This window comes from Hetaerina americana, unplaced genomic scaffold (genome assembly GCF_022747635.1).
Source record: "Hetaerina americana unplaced genomic scaffold, ioHetAmer1.1.p SCAF_7, whole genome shotgun sequence".
Taxonomy (NCBI): domain Eukaryota; kingdom Metazoa; phylum Arthropoda; class Insecta; order Odonata; family Calopterygidae; genus Hetaerina; species Hetaerina americana.
In genome coordinates this window covers 52374807-52400152 of record NW_027287316.1, presented here as the reverse complement: position 1 = coordinate 52400152, position 25346 = coordinate 52374807, and the positions used below count along the sequence as shown (strand labels likewise).

Genomic DNA, 25346 nt, shown 5'->3' with positions numbered 1-25346 from the left:
TGTTCATGAAGTGAGAATTAATACCATCTGATCACTTATGACAGTATGTATTCTTTTTACTTTATCTATTACCATGTTAGGTTAGAATGTCAAATTTTCTCATGACTTGTCTATGGGTACATGTAGTACTATGTAATTTCAAGTGCAAAGGTGCAAATTGACCTTTTAATAGCTGATTTTATGCTATGAATTTTCTTTAACTCATACTGTTGTTGTAATTTAGTGCATATGGTTTACCCATATTATTTTCAGCACGAGTGGGACTGGATTCATCTCAGGGCATGCAGATGGTACCATAATGAGGTATTACATTGCCGAAGACACCCACCCAGAGCCTTTGGTTAGTATGCATTTGATTTTGATTTAAGGAGTTTTTTAAAGGAGTGAAGTATGATGATTCATTTTTCAGGCTCTATTCATTTCATTCATGACATTAATTCAAATACTTTTCACTAAAGCATTTCTACCATGTCAGAAATATCAAGGGATACTATCTTTATAACATACATTGGGACACATTCAATCATAAATATTATTATTATTATGAAAAGAAGTGAAATTTAGGCAGGGAAATCTGTGAGGCCTTCTTTATCATCACCATCATTCCATGGAGGTCTTCACTCCATAATTATAAGCAGTAGTTTACTAAGTAAGGATAAGCTTTCGATAAATCCTCTAGTGGTTCTATGAAGATTGTTTGAAAATTCCACGTAAAAATGAAATTTACTAAACGTTATTGGATAAACCATTTTTGTAATCACCTTCTCATTTGTTTGTATAATAGGGATAATGGGGAGTAAGCTGGAATCTCATTTCCAACAATATTGTTACCACATCTGCAGAAGAGTGAACTGGTGTGTCGTTGTGATGGAAAAGGATTTTTGTGGGCCGATCATGGGCGTTTTTCTTGCAGTATGGTTTACAAACAATCTAATAAAGATGTATAGTATGCACCTGCATGGATTGACTGTTTTCCAAATAGCCAATGGAGATTATTCCTTTGAAATCCCAAAAAGAGTCCTCATGACCTTCCTAACTGAAGGAAGAGTCATCTCCTTATTTGATGCATACTTAATGCTGGCAGTCCATTGCTTGGACTGTTACTTGATTCTAGGCTTGTGGTGGCATCTCAATGTTTCATCTGCAGTGAATGAGCAATGCCTGAAGTCTTCCAGATTTCAATGAGACAGTTGCAAGCTGTCCTTGGAACATGCCGCACAATGTCATTTTTTCTGATCTGTTAGCAATCACTGCACACATCTCGAGGGTAGGTTTTTTCATGTTCAGATTTTGATGTAAAATGTTACGTACCAATTCACTTGAGGTGCATGCAGCACGAGCAATATCTTACATACCTTCACTTTTCTATCATCCATCACTTTCATCATCATAGTTTAAATAAAAAAATTCTGGAGGAGTGTCCAGAACATGGAGTGAACAGGATGCCCAGAACATTGTGTCATTTGTGCTTGTATGATCGCTCTGAAAATTTTGAAACCACTATTAAAGAATTCAAATTCAAGGTGCAGATTCTCCACAATTTTTATCAAGCATTTCTTTAGACTTTTGACATGATTTGCTTTTCTTAAAATTTTTTCTTGTACACTTAATTGTCTCTCATCCATTTTTTGTATATAAATTGACTTGCTCTACACAAACGAATGCTAAAAGCAAATACTTATCTTATTGATACTTGGTGTGTCCCTCCAAGTGACACTAAAAACTGAAAATAACTTCAATATATGCCCTTGGTGCCATCTCTCTGACTTTGCATGGATATTTCGAACTACCCTAATACACATTGCTGTACTTACTAACTACATCCTAACTAACAAACGTAATATCCCTAAAGTGTGTACCACACAAAATTAAATCGTTCTTTATCTCTGTATATTTCCTTCATCCCTTAATTCCCCCCGAAATACCTATCCTTTTCCTCCTTCTCCCTTGATTTCCCAATATTCTCCCTTGTACTACAGCTTAATGCCAATAGTCAACTATAAAGGAAAAAGTGTTGGGAAAGAGAGGTATAAGGAAGAAAATGTATGGAATTAATCAAGGTAGAAAGTATGCAGAGCGAAAATTCTCCGATAGTGACAAAATTTGGAAGTGAAAGAAAAACTTCCATGGAAGTTGTATCTATAATATGCCTGATAGTAATTTATTAGGGTGAAGTTTTTTTGGATATTTGCACTTTGAAATTCTTGCATAATAAATCTATAGGCTTTAAGGAAATGGTAAAGCATGTAAAATTGTCATATAGCCATATCACATGTGGAATTTAACCATGTTCTAGAAATGAACTAATGGCTGACCAACCTTCAAAACATCATGACCTTCACTAAGAAAGCCAAGTGCCTCTCTGCATGTCATGTATGGCATTCCAGGAATATATGAGTCATGCACCCAAGGATGTGGTACAGATCACAAGGTTTGGATATTTCAAGGGAGGGTTGCAATTCAATAGGAGGGGAGGTGAAATCATTATATTCCAAACCCTAGTGCTTTTGGAGGGATGCAGAACTTCAATTCTATTTTTGTCTTTTCTTGATGCAGCAGAATAAGTCACCCTTCTGTGGTATCTGAAGCAGCTGTGACACTGTGTATATTTTTTCTTGTACAGGTAACCATATAAGTTTGGATGCATCCAGTGATGGTGAGGTGCAGTGGGTGCCACTGAAGATTTTTTGGTCTGTGTTCATTGCTTTTGTTTGCCCGCTTTTCTTTCCTCATTAGCACTCCTTGTTGAAGTCCCTGAGGCTGAATCAGGTGACAGTAATGTCTATAAAATGTAAGAAATTGAGCCTCGTAAATTAAGAAAATAAAATTAAAACTCCTGTAGCCATAATAAGTTAGCACCACTCCTCCTGTAATGTAAACAAAATTTTTGTTTTCATTGTAGGACAAGTGGTGCTAACTTATTATGGTTTTTTATAAAGGTATGTCTATGGGAGCGAGAAAGAATGCCTTATATGCTAGGGGCAAAAACTGAAACAAAATGATCATAAAGTTGGGGAAAACATCTGTATTCAAACAGCAAACGAGTCCTGATGTACATTTTCTAAAAATTTGGGGAACTTCATGATAGCTGGATAGCAGACCCCATGTTACTTAAAAATGAATAAGTGAAGCAAAAGAAAAATTAAGAAATCCATGTCAATGAAGAAATATGGTGTTATGCTTTTCTGAGGCAGGAAGTTTCAGGCAGAAAAGAAATAAAATCACAAAATTGTCATTTCTCCAGAGGAGACCAAGCGGGAAAACCTTTCCCTTCCTTTGGGAGGTCATGTACATGTATTTCAGTATTTAAAATGGTCGAGTACCAACGTTAAGCATGCATGTATTTCAAGATCAAAGATGGGCAACAGTTCACTTAAATTTCCATCTAGATAAACATATTGAATTAGATAAGCTTTAGCTTAAGAACAGTTGAACCCCTCCTCCCCCTCAGAACAAGAAATTAGCTACTTCCCTGTATAATATTTTGAGTGTCATGTTAGGTTGGGGTTAGGAATATAATAGTGCTTGATAACTTGGGTTCATCAGAAGTTATCTTAACCAGTAGACTACTATGAATAATAATATCCAGTATTTCTTTTGTGAAATATTGCTTACCGTTAACATATTCACTTGATTATAGTCTGCCACATGCAGGCAGTTAATTTTTTATGTCACCTTTGAACTCTCACGTATCCCTTGTCATTCTCATCAACTAAGGGTTTATCCAGCTCTTCTTCTTTGGGATTTTATATGAACCAGCATCCCCTGTGTTTATCAATGGGATGACATGTGACTCCTGCCAAAATGTATTCAATAAGTTAATATATTGTCTATATTTTGTTAGAACTGGCACATTGCTCTGTGTTTTTTTTTCTTTTTAGTTGGATAATAAACCTCTGGTATTAATTCTCTGTGTTTTCTTATCAACAGGGCCGTATTACTATCCATAAAGTTCCACCTTATGCTCTTGCTTGGCCCTTGGGTTTCATTTTTGCTGCAGGCTGTGATGGCAAGCTCTGTATTTATGGAAATAATGGACAAATAGAACAAAGTTTAGATTATACCAGTGACGATAGCGGTGATGAAGTTGCTGATTTTAATGTGGCTTGTTGTTCTCCTAGTGGACAAGCAGTGGCTCTGGGTAGTTACAATAGGTATGGATAAAAATAATATAAATAATATTAAGCAAAGGTGAAAATATTCATGTAAATTTTACAACTCATTGATGTTCCTTTGGAAACAGAAGTTAATGGTGTAAAGCCCTGATTATTTAGTTCAGAAATCACATGCTAAGTTGATTGTAATTGTGATTTCAAATGCCACTAAGCAAAATGATTTTATTTTTTCAAAACCAGAATCTCTGAGAAACAGCCTGCATGGAATACCTGTTCGTCAGTTATTAATATGCTCTGATGCAGATAGAAAAGCTACATAAAAATGTCTCAAAAGTTTTTTCTTTTCAAATATCCAAGTGAATAGAAATGTTGATGATGTTTCTAAAGAATAATTAATCAACATAATTGCAAGTAGTGCTAAAAGGCAATGAGTACCTTCTTTGCTTTTCCAGATCCCGTAAAAATAATTTTAATCTACCTGTTTGAATAATTTCAATGTCACCATTATTAAAGAGGTCACTACTCTAGTATGACACTACTGTAATCATCTCTCTGCTGAAATTGTGAAAAAATCTTTAAAAAGTTGAATGGGAAAAAATAAGAAAAGAATTATTATCTTATTCATTCATTTGCCATTGTGGAATCAAATTGATCCTAAATTATTGAGGAAACATTCCCCTTATCTTTCAAATGTATTCAAAAATTTCCTTATACCCATTTCCTACTTGTATGGCATCTGCATTTGTACTGAAAGCACTAGTACTTGGTCTAATTTAGCCCACCAAGTGTATTAGAAGGTCACTTTTGTTTTGTTTATTATATTTAGGGTTAGAGTGTACAGCTGGAGTCCTGACCGAAGAACTTGGGAAGAAGGACCTGGCAAAAATATCCAAAACCTTTATTCTGTCACCGCACTCTCTTGGAAACGTGATGGATCAAGACTTGCAGTTGGTGGACTCTGTGGAAGTGTAGAAATATTTGAAACTGTGCTAAGGTAATTGGATAAATAATGCATACTTTATAGTGGAATTTAGTATTTTCAGTATTGAATTACGTAAGTTTTTAACATAAGTTTGGCAGAAGTAAATTTGTTATTTCAGTATTTCATTTAGCTTTATTTTTCAGAAGCAGTTTTTGTTTTATGGTGATTAAATCTATTGGAACAATCACTATCTTTGGCTCTTTTCCATTTCAGGAGAATAATATGGCGGAGCAAATTTGAAATGACATATGTTGGGCCCAGTCAAGTACTTGTACGGCAACTTGAGGGAACAGGGGGTACAGAGGGTACAGCTACTGAGAAAGGTGTTGTGCTGAGGTCACAAAACGGACATGAAATCAGAGATGTGAAAGTGATGGGTCCTGGAGACAATTACGTAGTGGCACGAACTTTACAGACACTTCTTTTGGGTGATCTTAAACGTAATCTTCGAAGTGAAGTTCAATGGAATTATAGAAGAGGAAATGATGATGGAGACAAAGAAAAGTTCTACTTTGATAATCCAAATGTATGCATGGTGTTCATTGGAGGTGAAATGAGCATCATTGAATATGGAGAAAATGGGGTCTTGGCCTCCTTTCGGTAAGGATGTTATTTAGAAAAATATAGGGCATCAGTTCAAGAACAGTTCAAAATAACTATAAAAACTCATTAATTAGAATCTCCCATGCAAAAAACATTTCAGTGTCTAAATATTTGTGTATTGCAGAATGCCATCAATGTTGTTAGTGTAGATTGGAACAAAAGAGACGATAGTGATATTATGTCGCTAAAATTTTCTATACATGTTTGCTTTCAGGATGGAATTCATGAATCCACATGTTATTAGTATTAGGATAAATGAAAGACAAGTTGCTGGTGTAGAAGATTACAAAAAATTGGCCTATCTTGTGGATCTCAAGACTATATGCATAGGTAAATTGTGTAAATGTATGCATTTTGTTAATATCTACAGTAATGTACCTTGAAAATGTTGTTTGCAATTTACAATGCAATGGGTGTTTATATATGCATTCGTATGAAAATCCATGGGATACTACGTGTATGCCAGGGTGGAGCATGAATTGGCAGATGGAAAAAATGGAAAATTCTTAATTCTATTTTATACCTTAAATATAAATTTCCATGAGATGTTGTTCCAGTATAACAAGACATATAGGTACATAAATGATTTTAAAAACTTGATTTTAATAAAATTTGTAAAGATGGTAAAAATCATTTATAATTTGATGTTGATACATCTGCATGAAGAGCTTCTAGTTTTGAAACTGAAAATATATCTGTCAACAGATTGTATATGACATGGTGGTAATGGGGAGAGTAGGAAGAGAAGAGAATTTGTTAGCAAAATGGTAATTATTAGTATTGAGGGAAAAAGGAGTTTTACATTTATTTGATGATATAGGAGGAGGATCAGAGGTTGTAAGTAAGAATGCACCAATTGGTGTGGGGGTGACGAGGATAGGGGAAGCAGTTAGCAGAATGAATAAGTGGCAATTATGGCAATAGCGATGCCCATAGGACAAAGGAAAGAGGTGCCTATGTCAAATAATTGGTGGATTTGAGGATGCCCTTTTAGTTGACCAGATATACTTTGAATATAGAGATGGGGTAAAAGAGGCTGTATTATCATTATTTATCTATTTAGGTGAGGGGTGTATTGAGCAGGAGGAGGGAGTATTTCCTTTTTAAGGAGAGTTTCTGTAGATATGAAGAGCAGAATATGAATTTTTTGGTGTACTTATTAAGGTGGGAGTGTTTTCGCAGATAATATGGGCTTTAAGGGATAGAGAGATGTTGAATATTTACTTTGAATGAGATGGCAGCCTTTGTAATGTAGGTACTGTTGGTGATTGCATGATTTTGTAGACCAATGTGGTGAATTTTTTGTTATAAAGCAGGATGCCCACATAGCTATTAAAAAGTTAGGAATTCTAAAGGTTACACATTAGGGTTCAGGAAACAATTCAAATCTTTCTTTATGAATGTAAATCACTGCCTACACAAATATGGGAATCCTATTTAAATGTCTTGGGGGACACTTTTTGAAAAGTTTGTATCCTATATTTTTTATTTAGCACTATTATTTCTATTTAATGATGCTTCATCTTTCCTTTATTTGTTGTCCAATTTCTACGCATCTTGAATGGCTTTCATATGAATACACACCTTACATTTATGAGCAACGAAATGTCAAATTCATTGGTACAATTTGAGAAAATACATTTACTATGCATCTTTGACGCATTTGGATCACGAAAGAAATTTTTAGAAAATTATATAAAATTTTAGTTAAATGATGTACTGATATCTAATTTTAATACCTTTTGGCACATAGTTGAGAATTGTTGTGTGTTCTCATCCAATTTAAGCACAAACCTCAGTGTAATGAAAGTAATGGTTCTTACTCCATTGATATTCATTGTATGCTATGCCATTTCAGTTGATCTGGTCACAGGGGTAAGCCTTGGACAGATTTCTCATGATTCGCGTGTAGACTGGCTTGAATTGGATGAAACTGGAAGGCGGCTGCTGTTCCGTGATCATCGTTTCTGCCTCTGTCTCTCTCCTGTACCATGCCATGGAACATCTCCACCTACCATGCTACTTCCTCATTGCTCTTACGTTCAGGTATGAATCCATACATTTTACTTAAATTCATATCTCAATGAAAAATATTCCTCATAATTCATGTGGTGAACGCATGCTCTACTACTTTAGTAATTGAATATTGAGAACCTGCCCCAAATTTTTAAATATTCTGGTGTTTAGCTCCTGAGAAATCTTACTAAGCCAAAGTTTATGGATAATGTTCTCCCACCAAGTCACATGGTACAATAAGAGAGAATGCATTTAGTATCATGAAATAAATAAAAGATAATATTGAAAAAAAAACAGATAAATGATGGACTGATTTCTAATGGTTTTATGAATAATAAAAGAAGCATAAAAGTCAAGAAGAAAAAAGAAAATTCTTAGTCACTAGTCATACTGGTGTTAAAGGATGTCTGGGCTGAGCCACTGGGCACACCGTGGTCACTTTAGGTGAATTGAAATGGGATTTAGAAGTATTTAGATGTATATATCCTCTATGAGAGTGTCAATTTTGAGGTGTCTATGCAGTGTCATGCAAGTTTTAATTGATCTCTGAAAAAATGTAATAATACCAATTTAAGCTCCCATCATTTACTCCTAGCAAGTGTGGTACATTAATTTATTCTGATTGGACCAGATGATGTGTGCTTCACATACAACTAGCTCTTCTGAAGTTTAAATGTATTTCTGTTTTGAATATTGTGGTTCATATCTCATTTTATACATGTTTGCATATATGTGATGCAATGGATGAATACCTATGATGCATCTGCAACTCCATGAATTGGTTGATTGTTCCACTAAATTCATTACTATTTCTGACATGGTAGACATCAAAGCTTCTGTATAATGGAAAGGGAATGGAAATGGGCTATTTGTAATTTTTGCTTATTATTTCAGAAATCATACACTTGACTGTGAAATGACCCAATTTTTAAATTGATGCAATAAAGTTAATACTCAATATCAGCAGAAGGTATTTTATGCCCCAATTGTAAGCCCTCACTTGGAACTGGTTGTTTATGACAATAAGGCAGGTATTAGGGGAAATAATACTTTCTTTATTTTAAGAACAAAGACACCATAGCCTGAAAGTTAAAGAATGCATTAGATTGTTTAAATTTAACTCCATAGATCATAAATTCTTAGAAAAACGTATTTCATGTTTTTCATGCAATTTTTTTGTTTCACTTGTAGTTTCCACCTCCAAAGAGGCCTCAACACTTTAATACCTTGAAATTTTTTTTCAATTTATTTAAAACTATTGTAAATATATGCTATATTTCTCCTTGAATTTAAACTAAAATCTAAAATTTAGTTTTACTATACCACAAAGTTTATCCCAGTGTTAATTTTACTAATGCTCATGCTAATGTAATGACCCAATACATGTTGATTTTCTTAAACTCTTAAGTATCGTTCCCCTCTTGAGGCCCTTTCATTTTTAAAGGGTAAACTGTATTTCCTGTTTGTTTATATGCCTAACTTAATTCATTGTCTTTTTTATTTGAAAACCAGTGGGTTCCTGGAAGTGATGTTGTGGTGGCACAGTCCAGAACAAGCCTATGCATCTGGTATGCAATTGATTCCCCTGAGAGAGTGGCTACAGTGCCCATCAATGGTGAAGTTATTGATGTGATAAGATCAAATGGGAAGACTGAGGTTAGTTCAGGTCAAGCACATATGTTGATATGTGCTTTAAATTTCTCATTTTATAATTATAAATAATTCCCAGTTTAAGAAAAATTGGCATGAATGTTATTATGACTTGCTTGGTGTTCTCATCAATGATTTAGATAACGATTTAGGTAAGATATTTTCCTAAATGGTGCACATGCTGGTAACTTTCATAACAAATATATGGTGGCAATATGCATATTTGCAACAGTAAAGTGATACTTGTTCCTTTAAAGCCCCCAAAATTTTGGAGTCTAATAGGATGCATTGACAGCATAAATGTCTAAATCACTCAGTTGGATATCGAAGGATCTGGGTTTTCATCCCCGTTAAAGCGAATGATTTTTATGCTCTGAAATTTTTGGAATTGAAAATGATACTTAGTTTTGCTTTTATGTGAACTAATCAAATTGGCTGATACAGGGTGCAGCACTTTAATCCGGACAAATTTCAATTTGAGTTTCCTGCTGTATCGTAGTTCTACTGGAGGTCACGATTGGCGATCTTGAAAGCTATAGGCATCTAGTAAACAGTTATAACCTCAAAACGGCCAAGATGTTACATACACGTGGGGAGTACAATCAAAGAGCCGCTATTATCGAAAGTTTTCGTGCTGGGTGTTCGCCCAGTGAAATAGTTTGATTCTTCTGGTACCCCAGATCAACTATTTATGATATTGTGGCTGAGCATAATGCTTCGGAGAAGTCTAGGGTAGGTTTTCCTAAACCGACGAGGAAATGTCATTCGAGGAAGTGTGTGCTTGTCCGGACTTAGTGCCATACCCTGTTAAACTAAGAAACCTTAGAAAGTATATATAATTGTGATACAAATAAATTTAATAGTAACATTCAAAATTATATACAGTAATGATGGTCTCATTGGTCATGTTTTCTTGAGTTACAGATGTTTAAGTTGAGTTAGTTAATGTCACTCCAAGGGATTTCCTTATTTACTCTTAGTCATTTTTTTCAGCCGATTAAAAAAAAAATGAAAATCCATTTAAAGTTTCCATGTAGGCTTCCGCGGAGATTATTGATGTAGGAAGTGGTTCTTTCGGGTTTTCTTCCGCGTGTATCCTCAACGCACAAAATGGTGCTATTAAATTCACCATGGAGATGGAAACGGACAACCGGCTGCCCTTTCTGGATGTCCTGGTCGAGAAAAAAGAAAATGGGTCTTTGGGACACTCCGTTTTTCGGAAAAAGACCCATACGGACCAATATCTCCATCCAGACTCCCATCACCACCCTCAACAAAAAGCCGGAGTAATTAAAACCTTACTCCACCGAGCATGCTCCCTCTCTGACGCTGCCTCCATTGGAAAAGAAAAACAACATCTGCTGAAAACGTTCCAGATGAATGGCTTCCGGTGTGACAACATTCTGAAGATAATGCACAGGGTGGAAGGAAAGAAGCGGATGGCCCTGGAGAGGACCGACGAGACTAGCCCTAAGGAAAAGGCGACGGCACACGCTATCCTGCCGTACGTCGCCGGAACAACGGAAAAAATTGCGAGGGCCCTCCGGAAACACAACGTCTCGGCCAGGTTCAAATGCGTAACCAAAATGGCCAATATCCTCATCAACGCGAAAGACCGCCTCCCAAAAGACATCTCTGGAGGAATCTACCAAATCAAATGCAGCTGCGGCAACTCCTACATCAGCCAAACATCAAGAGCGCTGAAATGCCGAGTCCAAGAACACAGAAGGGCCGTAAAAAATAGACAGTTCCAGCAGTCAGCGGTGGCTGAACATCATTGGAGTGGACCGACACATAATATTGAGTTTGACAACGCCACTTTATTGAATAAAGAAGGCCGCTACTACCCAAGGATTATCAGAGAGGCAATTGAAATTGCAAAAACGCCCAGAAATTTCAACCGCGAGGACGACTACCCCCTCGCCAGCGCGTGGAAACGTGTCCTCAAGGATTTCAACGAATCAGAGCATACCTCCAAAAAATAGGCGCCAAACGGAGGGTATATATATTGGACCAAAACCTGCGAACTGTTTTCCGCAACCGCTACCATCTTTGTAGCCTTTACTCTATTTATTTATTTTTTCCACCCCGAAGAGGAGTGTATCCTAAAACGGGGTTTCCGTGTTGTTTTATTATGTTTCAATATATATTTTATGTCAATCCTTGTCATTCTAATCTATACGGAAATAAAAACCTTTAAAACTTAAACTTAAACTGCGAACTGCATCGGCACTTCAGTGGACCTGAGGAAGCCAACTGGAACGTTGGCGAAATATCGTCCGAAAAATGGATACACGCGGAAGAAAACCCGAAAGAACCACTTCCAAAATCCATTTAAGATATGCACTCCACTATAAGGTTAAGGTGTGCAGTCTCACTGAATTCCAACTTTTGAGTGAAAAATCAATTGTCATCCAGGCAAAGTTAACTATCTATGGTGCTGAATTATTGGCATTGATAAACAAATTAATCCGAGTTCTGAGTGTCAACGGAGAAGTTCGCTGAGGACACGGAAGTACGATAACTTAGTGAAGAATGTAAAATTAGAAAGCATTTACACTGAGGTCATCATCATTAAAGGCAATGTATTGGCTTGAAATAGCCTTTAAATGATTTCTAAAAACCATGTTGTCCTCACTTTACGCTGGGTTTGCGATATAAATATTTCAATTGTTCCCGGCTCAACTTAGTGGAAATTCATGTTTATTAAATGAAGAATACAATGTATCTTTCCTCTCTGCTTTATTCACGTAGAACTAGTTTCAACGCTCAAGCGTCATCATCAGGTATGAATTAATCAAGTCGCAGTCCATTTATATACCATTCATGAGGGAGAGGTGGGGTGGGTGAGATAGGAGGGAGAAGGAGGGGGAAGAAAGTGGGGTTGCGATCAGCATTGATGGGGAAGGGGGAGAGGGGTGTTAAGCATCAGGAAAGGTGATTGGTGGGTTCACAGTGTGGGGGGGGGGTGTTTGTCGGGTCTTTCTGTGAAGGAAAGGGGTACTTTCAGGATTGGGAGAGGTATTCAAACAATAAATCATTAACCAAGTGACCCGTTTTTACTGATTTCCAGCTCTTCCCATTTGTTCATCCCACTCCATCCATTCCCACTCTTACAACAAATGGAAAAAGGAATGAGTGACAGTATTATTGTCTGAAACATTTTTGTAATAATTTTGAACCATGACAGTTTTTGATTAGTTAATATATCTTTATTTTATTCACAAAAATAATAATTAAATACCTATTTAGATTATTAAAATGAGTAAATGTATGACTGAAACATAAAATATCTTGTCGACCAATCTGTGGTCTTTTTACTAAATCAGGAAGTATCTTTGTTTTGAAATCAGGTCATAGTTCAAGAAGGTGGGCGACAATTGGGATATGCATTAGATGAAGGCCTTGTTGAGTTTGGAACAGCATTAGAAGATGGGGATCTAAGTCGAGCATTGGCTTACCTAGAAGGCCTGGATGGGATTGGTGGTGGAACAGCTAGTGAAGCAGAGGCTATGTGGAGAGCATTGGCATCCCTGGCTCTGGAAAGCAAACGGCTTCATGTGGCACGACGCTGCTATGCAGCCATTGGAGATGTTGCTGCTGAACATTACTTGAGGGAGACTGAAGGGATTGAAGAAGAGTTTTCCAGAGAGCATGGTTTGTGTTGCAAAAAATAGGACATATAACTCTAGTATATACGAGGGCAGTTCAATAAGTACCCGTGTTAGAAATGAAGAAACCATTTTTTTTTATTTTTTAACATAGTCCCCTTTTACAAAGATCACTTCTCCCAACTTTCCGGCCATTTTTTTAACCCCTTCAAAAAATAGGATTGGTCGAACTTTCCAAAATACGCCTCTGTCTCTGCGATAACTTCCTCGTTTGAGCTGAATGTTTTTCCCGCGAGCCAGTTCTTCATGTTAGGGAATAAGAAAAAGTCACAGGGAGCCAGATCGGGTGAATACGGGAGGTACGGCAGCAATTCATAACGTAGTTCATGCAGTTTGGCGGGGACAACTCCGGATGAATGCTTCGGTGCTCCGGTGCTCAACAACTCCGGTGCTTGTTGTCCACCGTGAGCAATCGTGGCACCCATCGGGCCGACAATTTTTTCATCGCCAACTTATCATGTAAAATATTAATTGCCGTTCCGGTCGACACACTCACGGCCTCTGCTACTTCGCGCACTTTCGTTCGTCGATCAGCGAGAATCATGGCGTGGACTTTTTGAACGATTTCCTCGGTAACCACGTCTGCCGGGTGTCCCGGTCGCTCCTCATCAAAAACAAGACGTTCGCCCACGTTTAAATTCGTTGAACCAATATCTAACTGTGGTCATAGATGGCGATGTGTCCCCATAAACGGCATCCAACTTTGCTTTTATCTCCTCGCATTTCTTCCCATCCAAAAATAAAAAAACGAATTACCGAACGATACTGCTCTTTTTCCATCTTAGCGAAAATCACGAAACACGTCTTACTCGAATGGCTGCCAGATCCAAACTAACCTTTAAATCAGTCTGAAATTTGTTTCACTGTCGTTTGATAAATGGCAGCACACAATGATAACATAAACTTCCCTCAGGAACGCCCTTTGTCGTCTAACACGGGTACTTATTGAACGGCCCTCGTATATGGTAACTCTCTCCCACTCTCACTACATTTGACCTTCAAGAAATACAGGGAAAACCTTAAGTTTGAATGTACATGCAATTGGCTAAATATTAGCATATTTCATGCAAGGATTTAGCTATAGTAATAATAATAAAAATTGCATAAAATGGGGGGATACTAAAAAATGAGTAAGTGAAAAATTGAAGGTTTACAGGCAAAATAATTGTAATATTGTGTGGTAAAACTTGTAATTCTAAAGAAAATTTCGGAAAGCGCATTTACCAACCACAGTAATCATCCCAATGGTCTTGTAAGTGTAATTTAGAGCTTTAATTATACACTGTGAAATTTGCACATCTGGGTTTATGGGCCAGTTCCAATGTCTGTGCTGCCTTTAGTTTCTCACGAAGAGAAAATGCATGACAACTCAACTCAAACTAGTAGGGTGAAGGTTATAGGCATCACCCACCTGATTTTAACACAAACTCTGTAATCATTAGCTGAATGCTCTTTCCACTAGGCTACTACACTTAAAATAGCACCTTGATGAAGTTATTGCTGTGAAAATTCTAAATTAAATGTATAAAATTTATTTGTAATCTTTTCTGTAGATATTTTCTTTTAGATTTCAACCATATTCAACAAAATCATTCATAATTTTCATAATGTCTCTCACTGGGTTCCCTTTCCAAAAAAAAACATTTAGGAGAGCATGCTGAATGTCCAGAAGTTTGGGCTCGACTTGCAATCTTCAAAAAGGAATTTAAAATGGCAGAATCAATATATTTAGAGCAGAACCAAATTGAAAAGGCCTTGAATATGTACAAGAAGCTGAATAGATGGGAAGAAGGTATGTGTCATCAGTCTATGATTTTAAGCTGAAATGTATCAATAGATGCACGAGTTCAAATAAAAAGATCCTGAAAATTCACTGAAATGCATTGAATTTCATTTTGAAGAACTTTATTAATTTGACAAACCTTATTAATTTGGCAAACCTTATTAATTTGGCAAGCCACTGTTATTTTAGCATGTGTCATCTTGAATCAAAATTTCTTATTTGCTGTTTTCTTGTAGCATTTTATTTAGCTAGTCAGAGAGGTGATCATGAGAATGCAAGAAAGCTGAAATTAGAGTGGGAGGAATGGTTAAAGGAGCCAGGCAGGGAAGAGCAAGCTGCCAAACTCAAGGAGAGTGAAGGAAATTCTACGGCAGCCTTACGTTTGTACCTTCGTGCAGGTCTACCCAATCATGCAGCAAGGTCAATACAGACAATTTCCTAGTAAACTAATTTATAAGGTTCAGTAGGTATTGTGTAAGTTCATAATCACTGTTGTATTACAGTATGGCCTGAGAAATTCATACAATGGTTTGTAGCAACATTTCATGATGTTATTCTGAAAATTAAGAAATTTGATAGATTTTCTTAATTTATTATTATAAACTAGCAACTGAAGTCTTTTGAAAAAATGCTCTTGCTATTTGCCATTAAAATACAGTAGAACCCTCTTTTACCTAAATCTATTGTTAGATGTTTAATGCTTTACATATTCATTACTGCAGCTTTACTTACTGTCAGGAAATATTTGTTTTTGCATCATATTCATGTCATATTTTCCATAATTTATCAAGTAAGCTCTATATAGGCTTGTATGTAAGTAAAATATTACATCCTTGAATTCTTCCCGCACAAAAATTCTTTGTTGCTACTTGTCTTGCTTCATTCATTGCCTCTCCTTATTTTTTGCCTTGCATTATTCGTTATTTCTAACACTCTGTATTTGTGAAAAAATTGGATAGCGAATATATTGAATTCTTAACCCCTTAGTATGGTTCTCGGTACATGCTGCATTGCAGTCAGCAGGTTTTATCTGCGGATCGACGTATGCCGTATGCCCCGCACCGCTCTCTCGGTTTTGAAATTTTTTCTGTGGCGTCATAAAATTTTTCAAATAACTATGATTGTCCTTGGCCTCTTAGATAATAAGTCTTATGAATCTTTCTGTTTCGGCTGCATGTAAAGGCACTCTTAAAGGAAGATAAATCTATTAAGTCTGTCGTTATGAGATGAGTGAGTTCTTTGCATCCACGCTTTGTCCTCAGGTTTTTTCGTCTTTATTGCTTGATCTGATCTCCCTTTCTATTTTCTCTGGAACCATGCGTGTATCATTCTTTCGTTTGTTTCATCATAACAGTTGCGAGGGCAAAAAGCCTCACCACCGTCATTAGTCTCAGTTGTTAGGTTTCTTTCTTGTGAAAGAGAAGTAAAAATGCCTTGGTGATTTCCACATTTTTCGGGCTGCGTCCGCGTATGTCGTTTAAATCCACAACAGTTTCGCCAGCTATCCTGCTGGCGTCCTCAGGTCAAGGATGAAAAGAAGCTTGTTGTCCCGTCTTATATAGGGAAAATCCGGTGCCATTACCGGGAAATTTCTTGGCCAATCAGGGAACGTCCTCATATTTGCGCGGAATAATTCTTTTCCACGCACTGTGGAGTGGATATCCATCCTCTCTGTTAAAATTTTCTGGCCTTTTAATGGCCTCTCTGATTATTCTCTGGAAGTATTTTTCTTCTTTCGCTATTATTTTAGCGTCGTCGAACAGAATAGAGTGTCCGGGTTCACTCCAGGCGTGCTCAGCGATGGCCGATGCTCTAAACTGTTTGGCCTTGGTTGCCCTCCGGTGTTCACTCATGCGTGTTTTCAGCGCTCTGCATGTTTCACCGATGTACCATTTGCCACAGGAGCATGGCACTCGGTACACGCCTTCTGATATTAACGGTGAAATGTCATCCTTGGGTCCGGGTAGGGTGTCAGCTATCTTGGTGACGCAGTTGAATCTGGTCACCACATCATGCTTCCTTAAAGCCCTCGCGATTCTTTCCGAAGTCCCTGCGATGAAGGGGATGGTGACGTAAGCCTTCGGTCGTGGTCTGGAGTCTTCCTCCCTGTCAGAAAAGAAAAAAAAAAGAATTATTCCGCGCAAATATGAGGACGTTCCCTGATTGGCCAAGAAATTTCCCGGTATTGGCGCCGGATTTTCCCTATATAAGACGGGACAACAAGCTTCTTTTCATCCTTGACCTGAGGACGCCAGCAGGATAGCTGGCGAAACTGTTGTGGATTTAAACGACATACGCGGACGCAGCCTGAAAAATGTGGAAATCACCTACTCATTGCCGCAGAAACCTGCGAACGAATAAAAAAGCCTTGTATATAACCCCCGTAATGGATTCCAAGAGGGATAAGCTTTTATTGAGTGAAGATAATAGAGAGAATTTAGTAGAACACCTGGATGGAGAAAGAGAAGTGAGTATTGGATGTGATAGTGCAAGTTCAAGTGAGGAATTTTGGTCGGGAGGCACTTTGTTGAAAAGATACGGCCAACCGGGAAGAAGTCCAGGCCCCAAGAAGATGTCAGGTGTGCTCCGCATGGGGTATAAGGAGGGATACAGTGTACTTGTACCCCGACTGCAATGCATACCTATATTTAGAGGATTGTTTCAAATTATTTCAAACAAAACTAAACTTTTAGAAAAGAGGTTCGAAGCTTAAAGTCAAATAAAGAAGTAAAAATATAAAATATAATTTAAGTAAAATTTTTACTAAATAGAATAAGCCGTTTAACATTAGGTAAATTTTTAAAAAAATTTTAGAATAAATATTTTAAAAGATGTAAATTATTTTCAACAATGCTGCGGCAGGGAGAGATTTTAGAAAAATTAAATACTGCGAGTGGGGCCCAAACATTTAAATACCTACTGGTATAATTGCTAGAGGGGTTAAAGACAACTGCATTATCAATTTTTCTGTCAGATTTTCAGAGGTGACCGGAGAGGTGTGAAAGGTCTAATTGGTCAAGTGGTTTGGCCATGGACTGTGTTACATATAGCAATCACTTTAATCTTAGTTATCTATGAACCATTGATTAATCTATTGTGGTAGAATTAAAAAAAATTAAAGCATAATTTAAGCAGTAGGTAAATATGCATATCTCCTAATCATCACTTTCCCCATTATATTGTGATTTTGGACTTCTATATGTATTGGCAAAATTAACTTAATTTCTGATTTTTATACAGGCTTCTTTATAAATCCCCTGATTTATTAGAAGATGAAGTAATTGTGAAGGATGTGGCGAATTCTTTGGAAAATTCATCATTCATGGAGCAAGCTGGTGAAGTCTGGGAATCATTTGGTGATCATAAAAAGGCTCTCGGACTGTACCGTAATGGAAAGGCATTTCCAAGAGCCATTGAACTGGCACGCCAAAAATTTCCAAAGTGTGAGTAGCATTAATAGTCATAGGGAAAAAAATAACTACTACTCTGCAAAAACCTCCAATTATTTTTTGTAGCCATGAGTAAAATGGGTAAAAATACAGATTTAAAAATAATCCTTAAGTGATCAGTAATGTCTATAAAATAGTGTTTTTTCAATTCTTGTTAGATATATTTTAAAATTATAGCAAAAAAAATAAATATCTAGTGAACATACTTAATTCAACCAAGATATTGCATATTGAAATATGCAGACTATTAATTTTATTTGGTAGTCTATTTAAGGTAGGTTTTGGATGGACAAAATTTAACACCCATACAGTTCTTTGCCTTGACTAACAAGACACAACTTACCCCCCCACTCAACCTTTAATTCTTCTTCAATTCCACATGCATTCTACCTCCTTTCATTCTATCCTACGTGCCCATCCTTCCTAACACCTTCCCCCTACCTTTTCTTCCTAATGTTCTCCCCTCTAGTTCAATCTTCAACAATCTGTCATCAACCAAAATACTCTGCATCCACCTTTCCTGTGTGTTTGTGTTGTCGGAATTTACATTTTCCTGCAGTTTACCTCATTTTGATCACATCCTATAAAATGTTCTATTTTGAAATGCATGTGGAATTCCATATTTACACAATTTCATTTCCCTACTATGTGCAGGATTAAAAAAATTTCCCATTCTAAAACAGTTATGTACATCAGCCTTTTTGAAAAAACTCTTTAGACTCCTTTTTGTATATATGTACTTAAAAAAGATGATTGAGAGCAGTAATGTGAACAGTTTTATAGAAGAATTTGAATATGGCAGGGTAGTAAGAGTGCCACTAATGACGGAAATTTTAACTGTTTAAACTCGTAATCCCTGTCTGCCAGGGAAAGGCTCATGCTATGAAATGAATACATTGTATGACTAGGAGTTAGCTATGAATTAATATATTGGAAGAACACCTGAGGGAGACTATTCATATCGCACAAAAATTGAAAATATGAGGAATGAAAATTACTTTTACCCAAATATGATTAAGTGTGAAAAACACAAGAACTGGTGACTGACAACTGGGATCATTTGTACTGCCTTAACGCAACAAATATAGTAATAACAGTGATGGGTTCCTAAATATTGAAAAGTATTGAAACTTGCTTTATCATATGAAAACTACAGTGAATCAAAACTAACTTAATTTTCTTCGAACAATTTTGAAGTTAGACAACTTATTGCATTATTCATATGGCGAGGTAGATCCTCATGTGTTAATTTTTCCCCAATTACTCAGGAGCGTAAATTTCATCCTGATGGACAATGGAAAGACAAGGCAAAAAAAGGAGATTTTCAATTGAATGCAAAATAAAAAATTTGGAACCGCTTGATTCTCATGATGGAATTTGTTTGGTCTGGTGAAATATCTAAGATTGTAGGCATCTACCCTGGATACAATACTGAAAAATCATGATGCGATTCTGAAACATGCGAAACAATGTTAACATTTGCCTAAAAAAACAAAATGTCAAGAATTCCAAGTATAAAGAATCAATGAAAGAGTGGGTTTTAAGTGATAGTTGGTCAAATATCCCTGTGATTTGTGTCATCATAACAGAAAAAGTATTGTACACCAAGAACCACTGGGTGTAGGAATAATTCACTAATTTAAGGTGCATTATCAAAGAATAATTGTGCAGAAATTCATATATTTGCATGATTATTGTAGGAATATAAAGGCAATCAAATTGAGTGCACTGGATACCTTATACTATGTATCATGGGCTTGGAAACAAGTTAAGGAACCTACAATACATAAAAGGGTAATCCCAGAAGGGCCCGGCATATCAAAGAAAAAACAAACATTTTGGAAAAAATTTAGTTATTTTTCCATATGATCTCTCCTCAGCTCTAAACACTTTTCCCAGTGATGTTCAATAAGTGCGATACCCTTTTTATAATGAAAACTTTCTTGCTCCTCTAAGTAGCCATTAACTGCTGGCATCACTTCTTCAGGGTTGGAATATCTTTGACCACCAAGCCATTTCTTCAAGTTTGCAAACAGAAAATAATCCGAGGGAGCTAAATCTGGCAAATAGGGTGCATGAGGTAGCAATTCAAACTTTAATTCGTTAATTTTGGCTTTTGAAATAACGGATTTGTGAGCTGATGCATTGTCTTGATGAAACAACACTTTCTTATTAGCCAAATGCAGCCACTTTTGCTTGATTTCTTCCCTCAAATGTTGCAATAATACTTGCTATTGATAGTTTTTTCCTTTATTAAGATAGTCAATGAAAATTATCCCATGCACATCCCAAAAAACCGATGCTATGACCTTGTCTTCCGATGAAATGGTCTTCGCTTACTTTGGAGCCGGTTCTCCCTTTTGAATCCATTGTTTTGATTGTTCTTTTGTCTCGGGTTTGAAGTAATGGACCCATGTTTCATCCATGGTTATGAGATGGTGCAAAAATTCTGCTTTGTTGCTGTTAAACTTTGCTAAACAATCAATTGAAACATCTTCACGACACTGGTTTTGCTCGAGTGTGAGCAAACGTGGCACCCATCTTGCACACAGCTTTCTCATGTCCAAATTTTCAGTTAATATGTGATGTACTGCACTTTTTGAAATGCCTTCTATGTCTGCTTGCTCATGTCTTTTCAATCAATGATCATTCAGTATCACTTAGTGGATTTTCTTCACCATTTCTGGAGTCGCCACCTCATTTGGCCGACCAATGCGATGGTCGTCTTGACAGCTCGTATGGCCTCATTTGAAATGTGCTACCCAATACTTTACTGTTGTAAATGAAGGAGCAAACTCACCCAGAGTAGAATCCAGTTCAGCTTTTATAGTGGGTTGGGCTGAGGCCTTTCAAATAAAAGTATTGTGTCACATACCGATGACCAATTTTCTTTATTTTCACAAATTTACTGAAAACGTTCAGCATTGATGGCTGCCAAACAAATACTAAACAATGTGGGGTCTTCAAACTTGAAACATATGCTTTATAGATTGCATAATTTCTAATACAGTGATATTTTTCAAACAACTACCGCCATCTCTAGGTCAGGAGGGGTACTTCTGGGCCTTCCCTTGTAATTATATTTGGAGGGCAGGATTTTATGTTGATTGTGATGAAGAAATACCAATGGAAGTTATTCGTGTTGATGATGATACCATTGGCAATGAATTCAGTAAATAAGGCTGTAAAAGTGAAAAATTCTCTTTTCCCCACTATTTGCTTTTCCTGCATTTTACATTTTTTTCTGGGGTTCCTAGAAAATTGCTATTGAGGGGTTTTACTGTACTTGATATGCTGACACCAATTTTCAAATGCACAGTAATAAATGACTTGATATGAATAAATTTTATTACTGTCAGTATGCTGCATTCCATGAATATGTTATGCTAAAAATTTGAGGCCCAACAATTAATTTAAAAGCAGTGATGTTTTTCCAAATATAACCAATGCCATAGTAGGCTTTTTGACTCTCCTCAATGTATGTAGCTTCTTATGACATTACACGAATTCTGATAAGATTAAAATGACCACTTTCATCAATCTAGCTTCTAGCATTACTCGTGAGAGCTAATACGTACATATACCTGTATAAGAAGCATTAGAACTGTTTGTGATCTTGTATGTTATTTTATTTACATATTTAATATTATGATTTTATGGTAGTATTTTCTCCATAAAGTAAACTATTATCTTGAATTCCCTTACTTGTCATTTTCATTGAGTATATAGGTGTCATGGGACATGTTAAAAATCGTTGATTATATAAAGGCACTCAGTTTTAATGCAACAATTTCAGAGCGTAAAAATCATTCGCCTTGACTGGGACTCGAACCCAGATCCCTCAATATCCGGTCGAGTGCTTTAGCCACTTAAGCTACCGAGGCGTCCTCTTAAACTCTGAAATTTTGGGGCTTTTAAAGGAACTAGATGTTATGACGAAATACCGTACATACAATGTCACATGCATTCGTAGTCGTGCGCGAGGCGCCACTGTCCACGAGGTTAAAAGCCAACTTTAAACACGTATGGTGTTTTCCCTTTGACAAATTCCAAAGAAACTGCGGGAGATGCCGCAACAGTAACTTTTTTAACGGAGTCATCCGCTAATGTGCATTTTAATGCAACAATTTCAGAGCGTAAAAATCATTCGCCTTGACTGGGACTCGAACCCAGATCCCTCAATATCCGGTCGAGTGCTTTAGCCACTTAAGCTACCGAGGCGTCCTCTTAAACTCTGAAATTTTGGGGCTTTTAAAATTTTGGGGCATCTAGTTCCTTTAAAAGCCCCAAAATTTCAGAGTTTAAGAGGACGCCTCGGTAGCTTAAGTGGCTAAAGCACTCGACCGGATATTGAGGGATCTGGGTTCGAGTCCCAGTCAAGGCGAATGATTTTTACGCTCTGAAATTGTTGCATTAAAATGCACATTAGCGGATGACTCCGTTAAAAAAGTTACTGTTGCGGCATCTCCCGCAGTTTCTTTGGAAGGCACTCAGTGCTTATGAAACCAAATAATAACATTTTGTACCTTTAAAAATGAAGGGTTGGAAGTGGTTTTTCAGTCATGCGATTAGGGAAGCAAGAAGTATTTACATGTTTTGTGCCTGTTGATGCACAGTGGTGGTCACCTTGGAGGAGGAATGGGGAGATCATTTGGTTGAGACAGAGGAACGTCCTGATGCAGCTTTGGCACATTACATTGAAGCTGGGCGCAACATGAAAGCTCTTGAAACTGCTGTAAATGCACGTCAGTGGAAGAAAGCTGCACAAATTATTCAGGTACTGTTGATTAGCCAATGTTATTTTATCTTTTTAAACAAGTATTTTATTAGAAATATACTTGTGTCCTGCTTCCAAGAATCCTCGCTTAAAAAATGCTTAAATGGCATTTCGTTAGCCGTACTTTCAACACATTAGAAATGAAATCCTTGGTCTTAATTAGCATGCATTGAATTCAAGGGAATATCTTTTAATGGAAAGTATGAGAATATGACCTGAATGTTCAGTGAATGCTTTCTCAGCATTGGGCTCCTAGCATTCCTATTTCTCTAAGATTATCATCACATATGACAGCTGAGACGTAGAAACATAAATTTTTGCCTCAGGGTTTCCTGAAAGTAGGTCATTACATTGGAGTACCTATTATGTAAAAGTGGTTATCTGATGGATAGATTATATGTTGGTCCCAGTAACAGCCATGTATTGCTCTCATGTCCATTTGCTTCATTTTCATATTAATACTAGTGGCTGGCGTCATTTAGTCCACCAGAAACTTTTTTCCTGTTATACTCAAGTAATTTACATGTATAAATTATAGACTTAAAATTACACTATGGTAAGACATTTGTTTTTTATCCATACAACATCAGGGAGAAACTGTTTATGCTGCTTGGACTTATTCACTTAAGTGATATCATTTATGTTTCCTTCAGAATGATTTAAAAAGACAATTGGTGCCTTATTTAAATGTTGAAAAACGTTAATTTAATATACATACATATGCAAACTATATTATGTAAAGACATAAATTGAGGTTATCAGCATCAAAAGGTTGGGAGTATAGGGAATCGTTGACCTTGAGATGTCAACTCCAAGGGAAGCAAGGAGGTCAAAATATGGCCAAGAGTGGGACTACTGCTTAATCTGGGATTAAAAGTCAAATCACTATTGTGTTTATGTAAAAAAATTTTGAGTATTTTTCAATAGATATTGATATAAATTTTATGAAATCAATGTCACACTTTACTAAATCAATAATAAATAATTTAAAGCACTCATTGTCAGATCTAATTGGCATGAATTTAGTGACTGAGAATATTGTGTGTATACATATTCAAGTTTGATTTTTCTGAATATTTATGAGTTGTAGGAATTGCAACCAATCATCTGGAAGTAATTTTAACTATTCATATATTTTTTGTGCATATATGAAAAATTGGATGTAGGGAACAATGAAGAAAAAAAGAAATCACTAAAAGATTCATGGAAAATTACACTTAATGTATCGCTTAAAGTGCATGATCAATTAATTTAATCCCTGCTTCTGATCATTATTGTTGTTTTCATTTTAATGGAATGCTTTAGCATATTAATACATGTATGATATCATATTCACATGAATTCCTAATTTACTATGAGGTGTGAAAATATATAGATAAAAATCAGAAATTTTTTCAATTAATGTGTCATAATTGCCTGTAGGTCATATGCATTGACATCAAATCTTCATTCTTCATTTATTTAAGTCATTCTGCCTATTAAAGGTATGTTGTGGATGGTTCCTAACTACTATTATTTTCTATATATCACAAGAACTTCCTTTTGTTGTGTTACATTATCTACTTGGTTCCACCCGTCTTCATGCTATCTCAGTTGTCACTCTTCCTTCCCCTGTCCCTTTTACCTTTACCTTTAACATTCTTCCTTCTATCATGGCCTTCAACATCCCACTATCTTTCAATATTTCCTCTGCCTACTTTGGATTTCCCCCAGTGACTTCCCCTCTTCGTCAACCCTTCAGCCAAACTTCAACATTTGTCTTACTCTCTTGCCAAATTATTTGCTTCATTCTTTATCACGCCTACATTTCAGAAAATTCTAATGTGCACTCAACTTTTTGCTCCGAGGATTAGATACATGAAGTTCTACACACCATATTTAAGTGTTTATTAATCTTTTCTTCACATCTTTACTTAATATACAAGCCATCAATTCTCTTCTTCTTGTAAGTGCTTATTTCATTAATGTAATTGTTTTACTAATGTCCTCACTTCTATGTCCACATCCCTTTCAAATAATTACCAAATATGTACATGAACTGCTCCACCTGATCAAGTTATTCCTCCTTCTTTAATGTTAAACTTATTCTGTTTCTTTGTGATAGCATTATTCATATCTTTATGAATTTCTTCACAGGTGATAGATGATACGAATACTGTACTGAAGTATTATGAAGTGATAGCTAAGCATTTTGTGACTACCAAAGAGTATTCCATAGCTGAGGGGCTATACATAAAGGCTGAGCTTTACAAGGAAGCAGTTGAAATGCATATTGAAGCTGGTAAGGAAATTTGTTTACC

At 36.4% G+C, this 25346-nt stretch overlaps 1 protein-coding gene across 1 annotated transcript in view; it reads left to right on the top strand.

Annotated features, from left to right (window-relative positions):
* The window catches only part of Oseg2 (intraflagellar transport protein Oseg2), a 48995-nt gene that overhangs the window by 2869 nt on the left and 20780 nt on the right, over nt 1-25346 (top strand). The window contains exons 5-17 of the mRNA XM_071594908.1: nt 253-340; nt 3931-4154; nt 4942-5109; nt 5311-5697; nt 5915-6030; nt 7559-7746; nt 9229-9372; nt 12720-13023; nt 14686-14829; nt 15057-15240; nt 18061-18263; nt 22886-23046; nt 25183-25327. Of these exons, the coding sequence (XP_071451009.1) occupies nt 253-340; nt 3931-4154; nt 4942-5109; nt 5311-5697; nt 5915-6030; nt 7559-7746; nt 9229-9372; nt 12720-13023; nt 14686-14829; nt 15057-15240; nt 18061-18263; nt 22886-23046; nt 25183-25327 (2456 nt within the window). The remainder of the gene's footprint in view (nt 1-252; nt 341-3930; nt 4155-4941; nt 5110-5310; nt 5698-5914; nt 6031-7558; nt 7747-9228; nt 9373-12719; nt 13024-14685; nt 14830-15056; nt 15241-18060; nt 18264-22885; nt 23047-25182; nt 25328-25346) is intronic.